Source organism: Pygoscelis adeliae, unplaced genomic scaffold, assembly GCF_000699105.1.
Source record: "Pygoscelis adeliae isolate BGI_AS28 unplaced genomic scaffold, ASM69910v1 Scaffold251, whole genome shotgun sequence".
Lineage (NCBI taxonomy): Eukaryota > Metazoa > Chordata > Aves > Sphenisciformes > Spheniscidae > Pygoscelis > Pygoscelis adeliae.
The window spans coordinates 1,196,836-1,210,889 of NW_008824109.1; the positions used below are offsets into that span (position 1 = coordinate 1,196,836).

The window sequence follows — 14,054 nt, forward strand, 5'->3', positions numbered from 1 at the left end:
GACCCCTACACACAGCCCACAATATCCATATAACTTTCTGTGATCCTTATTAATGTTTTCTTACTCCTTTATGCAGATTTTGCATACGGCCCTACAAACAAGTGCCTCAAATGCTATGCTCAGCATCGTGGTAGCCGTACAAAAAGGAAAGGAAACAAAGCACTGCCTTGAGATAAGTAACTCTCCTCCCACGAAGCACTTCAAGGTAAAAAGCAACCAACCTGCTGGCTGTGAAAATCTTTACTCCTGACTCCAGGCAAGTTATAAAGTTTGTTTTACCAGAGCGGGCTGATGCGAAGGGCCAGAGGACCAAAAGGATTTCTATCTAGATAACAAGCAAAGCACGATACACAGGGAGGCAGAATACTTCTTCTTAGACCACAAGCTATCACGGGAAAAGATGTGCCTTGGGCACACAAACCCTTCTTCACATCTGAAGGAGAAGCAGCAGGCTTCAAGGTCCTAGCCTGTGGCAGCTGCAACAATATTATTACTACAACTCAGTAGCTTCCCTCGAAGAGGGAAACTGTTGAGGCACTGATGGGAAAATCACTCAAACCGATGCAGGCATCCCCCAAGGGAGGAAGAGAAGTAGATCTGAGGAAACTCAGGTCCCCTGGGCTCCCATCACAGGCAGATGGATGGCTGCTGTGCTCCGGCTCTCAAACCATCCTGCCTTTAAGAAACAACTCAGTCACCACACCTGCCACTCCTCAAACTCCCAAAGGAAGACCAGCAGTCCAGGCTGGACTCGCTGGATAAACACAAGTAAATACATCGAGGTACAAGAGAGCAGGGCTGGGTCTAGCAGGGGGATAAGACTCTTCTGCGTGTTGCTGCAGGAGCAACGAAACCACATGGGACAACAACCCTCTTCAAAACCCAACAAAGGACTCCATCTGGCCTCAGAAACAACATACTGAAGACCAACATGATCATGCTGACATCAGAAGGTAATGAAATTGAGAATAAAATTGAACTTCAACAATCACTTAATCATATTACAATGAAGATTTTCCCAGCAAGCTGCATTTACGTATCCCAATACCACAAAACTCTGTTCTTCACAACAGTGTTATATAGAAGGACAGTCACACAAAGCCGATGCAGACCAAGACAATTGGTCTCATTCACATAATTCTGTCCTCCAGTCTCTTCTTCCAAATGTAGCATCTGGAATACCAGGTACGAATGCAGCAGGAACAAGGCCACTATGCTTGACGGCAACTCAGTAAAAACCTAAATACTGTAAGGTAGCTGAAAAAAGGACTGAATCAATAATATAGAGAGACATAGAGGAGTAAAGTCAAGTCAGAAACAAAAAGGCTACCCCTAAAATATCAAAACAATAGAGATCAACAGGAAGCAGCTCAGTCTGTGAAACAAGCACACCACAACAGCCACGCCACCAGAAAGCAGCCACAAGGATGCTACCTCAAACAGCTAACACTGAGTTATTATACTGGAATGTCAAACATTTAATATTGCAGTGATAAAATGTGTTCAGTACCATAAGACTGTTCCTGCCCAAAGCAGCCCACAAACTCCACACACAGAAAATACAAATTAAATGCTGACATCAGAGAAAGATTCTGTTTTGTTTTAAGAACAAGAAGCAAACAAACATTTTGTTGTAAGGAACAAGACGTTGACCTCTGCAAATTTGGGAGGACTTCAAGAAACAACATAACTGCGGGGAAAAATGTGCAGGGCAGCAGAATAAAGCAGTATCTGGCCTCTAAAGGCCTACGCAGCACCGCTCCCCTCCAGACTCCTCACACCTCCCTTGCCACTTCCACATGCCTTACAAAACAACGAGCCCAGTACAAAAATAAGTTTCAGACTAATACATATACTATAATTTATCCAAACCTCTACCATTCGTGAGTCACTGTAAATACACATATAGACAGATGCCCCCCTCCCATTTATCAGGATCCCAAAATACAAAGGAAAAATAATTGCTGAGCTGGATTGGCTGAGCATATTTCAGCCAAATTAAAAAAAAAAAAAAAAAAAAGAAAGTTCAGGGAGGGAGTTCAACAGAATGAGTCGAAATTCATCAGTGACATACAAGCTGAATTTTACGAATGTATTTGAAGTTTTCTATGCAGTCTCTAGGTCACACATTTTAACCACACAAACTGCTCCCTGGAACTTTCAAATAATCAACATTGTGGGTTATTTTCTACTTACTAACTGCATTGCCCATGAGCCACATTTTACTCTGTAAAGTTAAAGAAAAACTCTCACAGGCTTTTGTTACTGATATTTACAGAAAAGAACTTTTGCAAAAAAGCGATGCAAATTTTATCAAAGAAAAGTTTAAGAGTTGCAAAAAGAATATAATAAACAATTACAGCTTTTTAACGAGATTTTTGTTGGTCAGACATACCCCAGACATTTCCAGACATGACTAAACTCCAAGATTCCCACTTCCAATTAACACATGCATGTTACCCAATGAGCCCTTCCCCCCCAAAGCCACTCAGCATGAGATTACTGCAGAGTGTGATGGTCTTTAGTAGAATATTTGGCCAAACTCCAGGTCTACCAGCCTTCATGCTTATTTTTACAGGCACAGCCTCCAGCTTTGCGCTCTGGTATGCAACCTAACACCCAAGTCCATTAAACTTTCCACCAAATACACATAAAATTGAACAACAGGTAATCAAGCTGTAGTCTGTTCTCTGTTAGGAGTACTCTTATTGCCCTGTTTGCACCATGGCATGAAACTTAGCTAATTTGCTTGAAGGGCTTACAGTGACCATGCCCAGGATGGTACAAGAGGACTGTCAGGGGATCCAGATTTGAATGCTCTTGCAAGGGGAACTCTTATGGAAAAGATCTGGAATTTCAAAGGCACTAGGACCTCCAACATCAAACATTCAGCGTCAAACGTAACTGCTGTGAAAGAGACTAGAAAAGACAAAAATTATATTCTCTGCCAGTGGAATGAGCCCATTTATCTTGTCATCTTTGGCTACAGGGAGAGATTTGGCACTGTTCACTGATGGCTCGATCTGACTCTCACATTTACCTATCAAGACTGGTTAACACAATTATGCAGCGTCTGGCCAACTTTACAGCATTTTCAAAGCTATCCGTGTTACAGGTCTCATTCCTCACAACAAACCCTTTTGAAGGTTATAACTCCAACTCCATTTTAAAACTAACATATGTAGCACAGACACAGCTGTCAGTCTACAGAAAACTGCTTAGAAACTGATGTTGAGTAAGCCCTGGCTTACTGCCATAGAAACATTTCAATCCATTCATATGGCTTCAGTTTGGCTTTAGTTTTTTAAACTTGGACACAACTTTTGGTAATGCCTACAATGAAGCACTGACATGAGGGGTGAACTTAACCCCACAGCTGAGCCATGAAAGGATGAATCCATTCCTATTGCCCTCTGAAAGGATCCTGAGAGGTCCATTTGCATAGTTTGTTGGAGCTGAAGAAATCTGCAGTCTTTGTTAAACACCAACAGTAGCTCTTTAATAGTCCAATTTGGTTTCCCCAGGATAGTATGCAAACTACAGATTTTACATGGTGAAACAAACATTACTTCCAGATGTAACAAAGGCTTCATTGTGCTCATCTGAGTCTAAAAACAGAAATGCAAAATGTGGTTTTCATGAGTGAGGTTTCGGGATAAGAGAGTGGGTCGCAATAAGGAGAAGGGAGAGAAGAGTTTGCACTTGAAAATTAAGGTGTGGTTGTTAGTGTGAGCACCACTCCAACCGTTACTGTTTTAAAAGTTTTCTAAAACATGCAACAGGGGCATTAAACTTGCAGGGCAGCAGAACTCAACTGATACGGAAAGGAGATATTATTCCTCGAGTGATTTGGTAAATAAAACCATGCAGCATCACAAACTAACTTGTATACTTGGTAGCAGCACGTGGCACAGACATAAACATCTATTCTTTCCACCACTGATGGTGTGAATGTTTTAATACTTGCAGAGATCTGCAACATTTTGCCTTCATAGTGTGGATTCACAAACAGTACTCGTAAGACCTTAAAAAAAAATGAATCACATGATCAAACAAACCTGGAGATAAAAAGCGTAAATGATAGTGCAACAAACTACAAGGGAATGATTCAGGGGAAAAAAAAAACCACCAAACAACAAAAACACACCAACAAAAAAATCCTTTGGTTTTGGCAGCGGTTCACACTTCTCAACAGAGCATTTTTAAGTATTAGGCTTTCCCACCTGCAAGGCAAAGGATCCCACATTGCTAGAGAAAAGTGACACCCTGTATCACCTGCCAAAGCACATAATACAGCTAATTACATTGCATGACAGTGCCAGGCCCAGCCGAATCAGAAACTGGGGGAAATACATGCTTCTCTGTCACTGTCTCAAAGAACTGTGTGTTTGAACATGGTTGTCAACTAGCATGTAATAGCAGATAAAAATAAAACAGATTACCCATTTGTCATTCAAACTGATTTCTTTCAAGAAAAAGCTATCCAGTCTAAATTAAGTAGAAACATGTAATTAAATCTTTGCAATCCATAGCAGTTTACAGTAAAAAAAAAAAAAAAACCAAACCTTGAGAAATCCACTCCCATATGACTTACAGCAATCCTTCTTAAGAGACTGCGTAGTCTAGGGTACCCTCACAGAATAGGTTTCTATCCTTAATGCTTTAAATAAAACTTTCAAATATGACCCAAAGATTGTGCAAGGTAGTACTGTCGTCTTCAATCTCTAGGCAACTAGCTCCCTTTCTTTCTCTTCTCCTTCATATTTTCTTGAGCTAAAGTGGAGCGAGATGACTCAGTATCACCCACTTTTACTGTAGGTATTAGGAATACAGAGTTAACCCTAAAACTGATGTGAAACAGGTTAATTATACAAGCCACTGACTGAAAAAAACTGAACCCCAGAAGAGGCAGTCACTGCAGCTGTCAAATACGGAGGACTTGCTAGAAGCAGGACGAAAGAGCAGCAAAGAGGAGACTGATATCTACCTGCCTGTATCAATGTTTAAGGGTTATCAAGAGGGAACAGACTACATCTTCAAGGAACAAGGAAAATTTAAGACACACATTTTTGGAAATGTAACTCTCAAAGGTATCAGGAAGATTTTTTTTTAACCATTGTGGAAGAAATCTTTCCGCAAATACAGACCATTTTGGTTTCTTCTCCAACAAGATTTTAATGGATACCAAGAGTCCTTGTCTTACTTTAATTTTCTGGTTAATTTAAATTGTCAGTCCAAACTTAAGGAGCAAATAGGTGGAGGTGATACAATAGCAGAGAGGTGCAACTGTATATTGCCAAGTAAATGCCTACAAAAAAGGGAACAGGCATAGATGAGCAGGAAAATGACTCCAGAAGAAAGATGTAGCAGACGATGAATAGCAGAGGTACAAAAGCACAGACCGTAACTAAGGGATAGAAGAAGCAAACAAAAATAACACCAATCCTCCCATACTGGAGGATGGAAAGGAAAAAGTATAATGAAACCACAAAGGTTCAAATGCTTAGCAAGAAGGAAAAAAATAGTCACACTAAAAATTAAAAGGGGGGAGGGCTAAGTTATAATTAAGTACAGAACACATGTATTTGATTGTAATAAGCTGCAGACACAATTGCTTGCAGATCATAGCTATAAAGCTGAAATATTTAAGCCAAAGCACTCTTAAAAGACTTATCTTTCACCAGCGGTCTTGGAAAGTCTCTACAAATCATTAAGTTCATAATCATACAGCCCCAGCAGTACAACGATACAATATTGTGCACATTTTAACAAAAAGGGAATAAAGAGAGATGAAGCAGGAAATGAAAGGCTTAACTGGAATCACAATTTGCCACTTCATTCCCAGCCTGTGTTTCAACTGTCAGTTCACAACATCTCTCCTATTGATCATCACTCAGAGATTAATATGCCTGAAGATTTTTATTACTTCCACATATATCCAAGCTCATTGTTTCTAGTTTAAAATCCAACCATTCTAATAAACATAACTTTTTTGCAAATCGAAGATAGCAGGCAACATTTAAGCTAGCCCTAGCATATTCCAAGCATATGCTGTTTCTACATCAACCTGCTCTAACATCCTGGAAGTGCCTTCCCTGGAAGTGAATTATTTATAACTGCAACGTCCTCTGACAACAGGAGTATCAAAGTAATTGTCATCATCAGTTCTGGAACTGTTTTTCATGAAAATCAGAGGTCCACCACATTGTGCAATGGGGAAAAAGAAAAAGGAAAAATATCCCAGATGGAAAAGATCAAATGCAAACAATGCAGTACAGGAAAGACTACAGCACAAGTAAGGTTTAAAATATCCCTAATACAATAGATTATGTTCAGGCATTCCATCTATGTGTATCCTTATAAATAAACACATACTTTAAGAATGACGACATAGCTCCTCATAGGATGTTATTTGTTAACATATACTCACATATACTTCATTGTGATCAAAGCGCTTTTTCAGATTATTGATGAACGAGTCTTCATTAAGTGGCTCTAAGAGAACCATATCTCCCACCCCTATCATGTTGTCTAAAAGTGATGTCTTGACCTCCATTTTGGCCATTTTCTCCTGCAAATAAAGAAACGAGAAAAAAAACAAAGAGTAAAGTTAGCTCAAAATTATTCTAATTATTCACAAGCATTATCCAGTAACACTATTTAAGGACTACAAGTTAAAAACCCATTGAATGACACTGCTTTAAAATATTTTTCCAAGTAACATTCTCAAAGTCATTCTATCTACCCAGGTAGTCCACACAATTCCAAAAATTTAACTTCTAACAGTCAACAATGCCTTCTGGTTCACCTTACATTAAATATGAAGCTGCAAGAAACAGGAATTAAGATTCCAGTGGGCACCACATCCAGATTTTTTGGACAACTTCAACAGTGTTCAAGTGTATGCAAACCCAAGTTTTATCAAAAGCTTCATCAACACCTCCAGTGTATCAAATTAGGGTTTAAATTTGTCAATACCCTAACCTGAATGTCTTTCTCACCCTTACTTGCATTTCTCCAACCCCATCAACTTTTAAATGGAAACCAACTAAATGAACTCATGCAGAGACAAAGCCCACACTATTTTATCATAATACATGAACCCTGCACTCTAGAGTACCTATATTCCAGTACAGTACCGCTCTTGGCTACATGAGGCTACCAAATTACTTCGTTTCCTAACCAGACTTATTTGGATCTATTTGTAATTTTATTGCTTAAGAGAGCATTTTCATTGGGCAGCAACAATCCAGTTGACAAGTGGAGACTCTGCATCTGTATAACTGGAGTGGCAAAAGGCAGAAGCCGGGCTTAAACAAGGGACCAGGATCAAACAAAGTAACCAAGTCTGATAAACAAGTAATTCAGACAAAGAAGTCAAGGTCAGGCCAAAACTTGACACCTATTTGATTGTCCCAGCCTTTTATCCTTCCAATCCAAACGCTAGAGAAGATTAACCGAGGTCCTCAAGAACTCCAGGCACACAGCTACTGCTTTCAGCTTTCATGACAAGACTGAAAAATGAACATATTAGCAATGACAGCCTGCAAATGGGGAATGAGAGGTGAGAGAACAACTTTGCTGACAACACAAACCAAGAACCAACTACTGGACAGCTACAGCTGCACAAAACAACAGTTGAACTTCCCCAGTCAGCTGTAACCTCTCAGCTATGAAACGCTATCAGGCTGTCCTTGCTCCCCCTATCACTGCAGCATATTTTAATGCTAAGTATTTTTTCTCATTTTTCAAAACGTCTTTGAGCAGCTATTAGCTTATACAATCAGCGTTAACTTGCCATAGTAGCTATCTATCAGACAACTAATTTAAAACAAGTGAAGCCTTTTATCTCTTGCTTCTGTCCACAGCCACTGCATTACCGCATGCTATTTGATTTTTGAGCAGTGAGTGACATTTGAGGGATATTAGATCAAGACTTAAGTCGTGTTTGATGTTTTTCCAAATTCAACGAAGGGAAGTGCAGCTCCACAGGCAGCTAACGGAAGTGATACAACAAGATCCCCAAAACCTGAACCAAGCCTGGGAATTACGAGAAATTCACATGGAAATGCAAAAAGAGTGCTGAACTATGGTAACCAACCAAAGCTGAATCAACTCTGCTAAACAAACAAAAGAGCATTTATTTTAAATGAAAACACTGGACAAATATTTTTGTAGACAAAGAAACTTTTATTCTTAAAAGTTCACCTCTCTGAATCACAAAAAAAAATTTAAATATTCACAAAATCTTGTCAGATTCACTTCAACTTCTGCATCCCATTAAGACAAATTCTTTAAACTGCCAGTCTTGTTTAAATTACCTAATTACTTCTCATACATCCACTAACGCTCAAATAATTTTTGAAGGCTGAAAAAAAAAAAAGTCCTTCTCAAGTATGGAATTTATTAAATATTGGGTTTGCAGCCAAAAAAAGGCCAACATAAAAATCCTAATATGGGCAATTTCAACCTAAAATTTCAGTTCTAAGTAGTATACCTCATCTACCATTGTGAAATTACATACCACCTACCACACTTCATGCATCACTGCTCGGGAATTTCAAGACCAAGAGCAGCCAAACCCATCAAGAACATTCATGCATTTGCAAGCTCCGAGGCACATTTTGCAGAAGAGGTGCACAAAGACACCATATCTACTACTAAAAGCTGGATCAGAAAGTTGTATACAAATATTAGTTTATCAATATATTTGAAAAGTTTGATTTTATGGTCAAAGGTTAATTTCAAAAGAATTTAACATCATTCTATGGTTAAAATATTTCCATTAACTTGAGAGCTAGAAAATATTAGAAACATAGGTGATGAAAAAGTTGGACAATGTGCCTAGACAGCTTGTTTAACACTGAATTCTCAAAATCATTTGCAATAGCTTAGCCTTTGCAAAATATTCATTAAAGATTACCTCATACACTGATGTAGGATTCAAGAGTATTCTGCCATACCAATGTTGTTAGCCCCCACTTTGGTTCAATCCAATCATAATCCCTGCTCTGGTTTAGCTAACAACAAAGGAAATCTGGCAAGCTTGTGGGATAATTTGATTGCCTATCTGAGGTAACAAGTGGGGAAAAAAAGCACTCTTAAGAAAAGCCAACAATGGTTAAACATACATTAAACAATTAGATTTAATTTAATCTATAATTGAATTTAATCCACTAGAAGAATTTAATAGATCAATATATACAGCACTTTCAAACTACCAAATACTGATTTTAAAAACAGCTTTTAAAAAAAGCTCAAAAATCAGCACACTGCACAGAAAAAATAAAAAATAAAAAATAATCAAACCCTTGCTACGTTGCAAGACTAAACTTCAGTCAAGATTTTTTGCAATACGTCACTAAGCTCAGAAACTCAATCCAAATCCATGTCCAAGTATTTGTATTCGCCATATATTCAAAGAAGGCTTGCTGCTGGAAATCTTTTCCCACCAGTGCTGGTGACAGCAGGCTCACCACAATTTGAAGAACAGTACATAGACATAAGCGGCTTCTACCTATATATGTATTCATGCACCTTTAAAAAGAGGAACGTTTCTCAAGAACCATTTTCAAGAACCAGAACTATGTGAGGGGCAGGACCAAAACACGCTCCCAGTGTCTGAGAGATCAGTAATGACTGAAACCACAGCTGTGCTGGTGAGAGAGAGCCAGCAAACAGGAAATTAGGTTAGAGGAAAGAACCAGAATGGGTTGTGTCCTTTAAAACAAGGACACTTTTAGTTATTTTCAAATGAAGATTGCTGAATGGGGGAAGGTGGATGGAGGTACTGCTGTGAGGCTCTATTTGAACTGTGCTGTAATTTCATTCTGGAAATTCAATAAAAAATAACCTAAAAATATAAGTGGTTCTCCCTCAATTTACCTAATACATTGCTTTTGTGACTGCAACATTTCATTCTGTTGACATCAAGAAAAACAAGTGTTGCATAAAGATTACAGCTGCAAATTATTAGTATAGCAACAAATTAGCTCAGCAAAAAACCCCAAATTCTTCTAATGCTTGCAGTCTACAAATCAGATTCTTCCTCAAACGTTCCCTGATCTCTCCCACACCCACTTACCACTTGAGTCTTCTCCCAAATTTACCTTTCTTATCCCTAAAGCAAACATCGGCAGCATTTCAGAACATCTCCCTTTTCTCTAGTAATTTGTCAAATCTGTTCTTCCTCCGTTTGGTCTCCTATCCAGGCCTTAATTCAATGGAGTGAGAACACTCAACACGTTTCCATTCTCAGAAAAATAAAAAAGATTATTCAGTAATCCTTCACAGCTTGATCTGTTTTATGTTGGACAACACGCTCAGGAGAAGTGCTGGGCATGCTATGTCTGTAAAATGCTTTTATCCGCACGCTCCCACGTTACACGTAGCCTTTTATAACACAGACTGTTTTATCTGCTACTTGCAATGCCTGGGATTGCCATCCAGCTAGGCCAGTTGAATCTAAAGCATTCTTGTTCCTCTTGCCTGCAAGGATGGCAAATTAAAAATTATGCTAATTCCACAGCCACAGCAGTCCTATCATCAGCCAGTCTGAAATGACAGATAATGAAAACTATAAATAGAAGATGATCCAGAGAATAGGCAAAACCTCAAGAGACTTGTACAATTAAGTTCACACATCCTCCAAGGGGGAAATGAAGGAATACCCCTTTACTAGCATACAGCATGTTATAGAATTGTCCGAGGTTTTCCACATCACCCTCATACAGTGAAACAGCAACAACTGTCAGCAGCTTCCTACAGATGTGCAGCCCCTAGCACACATTTGCATTTGCTGCACTGGAATTATCACTGGCTGCAGAGGTGGCTTGTTTTTCTTCTTTTGTGGCATTGTAGCAAAAGGACAATTTCCCTACCATCAAAATTGTCACAATAGATGTACTCACATATGCTTCAAGCTCTGACTATTAAAAAAAAAAAAAAAAAAAGTCTTTGGTTTCACTACCACCAACTCACTGTAGAAAATAACCACCTTTTTCTTTTATAAGAGTTAACAGGAACAACCTGCAACGTCAGTAATTCAATAGCAGAGTTCAAACTGATTTCGTGTTCCAGGTCTGATCCTGAGCTGTAATTATGCTTGCCCACTCATTCCCTTTTTTCTCTGTCAGGGAGTAATCTGCCCACACAGAGCAGGGACACTGACAGGCCACTGCCGCAAAAAAACGGCTAAGGACACAGTGTCATTACCTGAACAAAACAAAACCAAAAGGGACTACAGCCATCTTGTACTACTCACGACAAGCGTAAGTACCAATTTAGCAAGAGGCAGGATTTAAATTCATCCTGTTCTGCTGCCCAACAAACCTCACGTATCTCTCACCTCTGACTGACGCCCAGAAGGTGCAAGTTCATTGGAAACACCTTGTGCTAGTTCACCACGTAAACTGGGGCAGGCTCTGCAGATGAACTATTATAGTGCCCTTTTCACTCAAAGCTAGATTTCCCGACATCAGCATGTAGGAAAACGTTGATACCATCCAAAGAAAATATTTGCTTTGCCTCCAGATCCCCTAACTTTTTAGACTCTGGATGCTGCAGGGGATCAGCACACGCAGCATCTGCTGCCTCGCTGCTGGCTGCTAGGAAAACCTGCACCCTCCTGCCCAGCTGTGACTGCTCACAGATGTTGCTCTGTCACCATCAACGTGCTGAAGAAAAGAGCGTGCAGAAAACAGCGCGAAGTTGCAGCCCAAGATTTCTTCCTCCAAGAAAATGGACTTGAGGAACCTGACAGACAGATTGCAGGCAGGAATGTTAATAGATATTGCAACAGCAGTAAAAGCACTCTTAAAGAACTAAAATGCTTCTTCTGATTCTCCATCTTTCCTTTTGGTTTGGCCAATGTCTGAATATCTTCTGGATTCCTTTTCCTCTCACAGTCCTACTGAACAAATCAGCGTTTTCCAAACTGAAAAAGTTTGTAATTTGGGGCTTTTGAATTAGCTAATGTTTCTCACATCTTACCTACCAAGCAAGAGCTATTATTTGAAAGCCTTTTGCAACTTCTCTTTATTTTCTGTAGGCATTGAACATTACGCATGTGTACCAGATTCCTTGAGCAGTTAACAACAAACAGCTCCAGTAAATTACAAAAGTAAAATGCAGCATTACAGGGTATATTTGTATTAGGACTGCAGGAATGTTTGCATTCAGCATCAGCTAAATGGGAACAGCTCTTCAGCAACATCAGATTAGGACAGAGTTGCGCGCCAGTGACTGCAATTTAGATGACAGAAGATTTGCCCAGCAGAATTCCATAGGAGGAATGAACGCTCTGCTGGCTCCTGCTACCAAATGCCACGTGTTTAGCTAAAGATTGGGTAACTTTCAAGAAAGAAACAGGCCACTTAAAGTACTGCTGAACAAACAGCTGCAACCACATGAAGCAATATCATCTTTTAGTAGTTTAACAACAGAGGCTTAACTGCAGTTTAGAAAAACTGACAGTGTAATAATTAGAGTTCATTAGGAAGCGTACAAAATGTTTGCTGGGACATTGTCTCCTACTGACATAAACAATGGCTGAAACTTTCTTCACTAACAGGACTCAGGTCCTTTATAAATGCAGCGGGAAGAGGTTTGGTTGCTGTTGCTGGAGTTCTTTGGCGTTTGTTGGGGGGGTATTGTTGGGGGATTTTGTTTTGTTGGGGGTTTGGGGTGGTTTTTTTATTTTTACATCAACTTAGTTACAATCTACATTAAGCAGTAATTAGTTGTTATCAATTCCCCAAAAGTAAGAAAGATGCCTCTTTCGTGCCCCTGTTCATATCCTTCATCACAAAACTACGCACCACACTCATATCACGTAAAAGGTGCACAGTACCTCACCACAAAAACAAAATAACCCTAGCCATGCATGCAGAAGATACAGCTTTGCCCTCCTTCTCTTCCCTAATAAAAGACTAACTCATGAGCCTGGAGGAAGGAGTGAGGGGCTGTGTTTGCATTTCTCTAAGGCTACTTTCTGTTACTTTTGCATACTAGTTTGAATAACGCTAGCATGGATATCACCTACTGTAAGAGACCGTGGGGTGTATCGATTCTACAATTTCTACATTATACCCGCAGCAATACAGGTTTTCAAATTACTTCTAATAATTTTTTTGCAACCACAACACAATAACTACCACCAGCAATTGCACTCAGGGTTGATCTATTTCCTAAGTCAACTTGCAGCCTCGCTTTAACTCATCTGGGTCAGTCATAGAGTCACGCTAGGTTTTGGGAAAAACATTTGGTCCTTCAACATTGCTAAGGCACCCTTCTTTAGCACCCGCTAAAATACAGTCTTAAAATAATCAAAAGATGTTTGGTGCTCCATTTTTACCCTGCAAAAGTTCCTTTACATTTTGGATTATATTGACAGGTTTCAAAAATTATAGGTGTGGAGTAGCCTTTTCCATAAACGGTTGTTCCAGAGCCTGACTTTTTTTTTTTTTTTTTAATTACTTCTGTTTGACAGGGAGAACACCTTGGGCATTTTTAATGCATAATGCATCTGGAAATAGGTCTTCACTAACAAGGCTGTTTGCAGTCCAAAATTTTTGTTAAATTCCCACTGACTTCAGCAGAAACAGGATTCATGGTGGTTTCTTACATTTAGGCTTTTCTTAGTCACTGTCTAACCACAGAGTTTTATAATCATTCCAAGTCCACATCTACAGAAAGGGACAAAATATTCAGGAATAGAGGGGGTCTCTTTTTGGCCCGTACCTCGCTAAGATTCTCTTGCATCTTTTTCAAAATAAGGAACAAAATGTGACTGCAAAACCAAAAGTTGTCAAAGGTCCTGCCTTCTTCCCCGTAACCAAAGACTAGATTTCAGATTAACAGTGTTCTTCAAACAACGTGATTTTTTAAAAGTTGTCAGTACAGAACATGAACACAAAGAAAACACCCTCATTCTTTAAAAAAAAATCCACAAAAATTAGCTTTTACTACTGGATATCTGAACTCCACTAAGTAGGGGGTGCCCTTTTAAACTGATTATCTTCATCTTTCAAGCTGCCGCTTAAAGTTTTCTGCCA

At 39.3% G+C, this 14,054-nt stretch overlaps 1 protein-coding gene across 3 annotated transcripts in view; it reads right to left on the bottom strand.

The window, feature by feature from the left end:
* Window positions 1-6,565, bottom strand: part of MYO1B (myosin IB) — a 101,304-nt gene extending 94,739 nt beyond the window's left edge. For all 3 annotated transcript variants that reach the window (XM_009334196.1, XM_009334195.1, XM_009334197.1), the window contains exon 1: window positions 6,431-6,565. In XM_009334196.1, coding sequence (XP_009332471.1) covers window positions 6,431-6,565 — 135 coding nt within the window. The remainder of the gene's footprint in view (window positions 1-6,430) is intronic.
* Window positions 6,566-14,054: the final 7,489 nt, after the last annotated feature.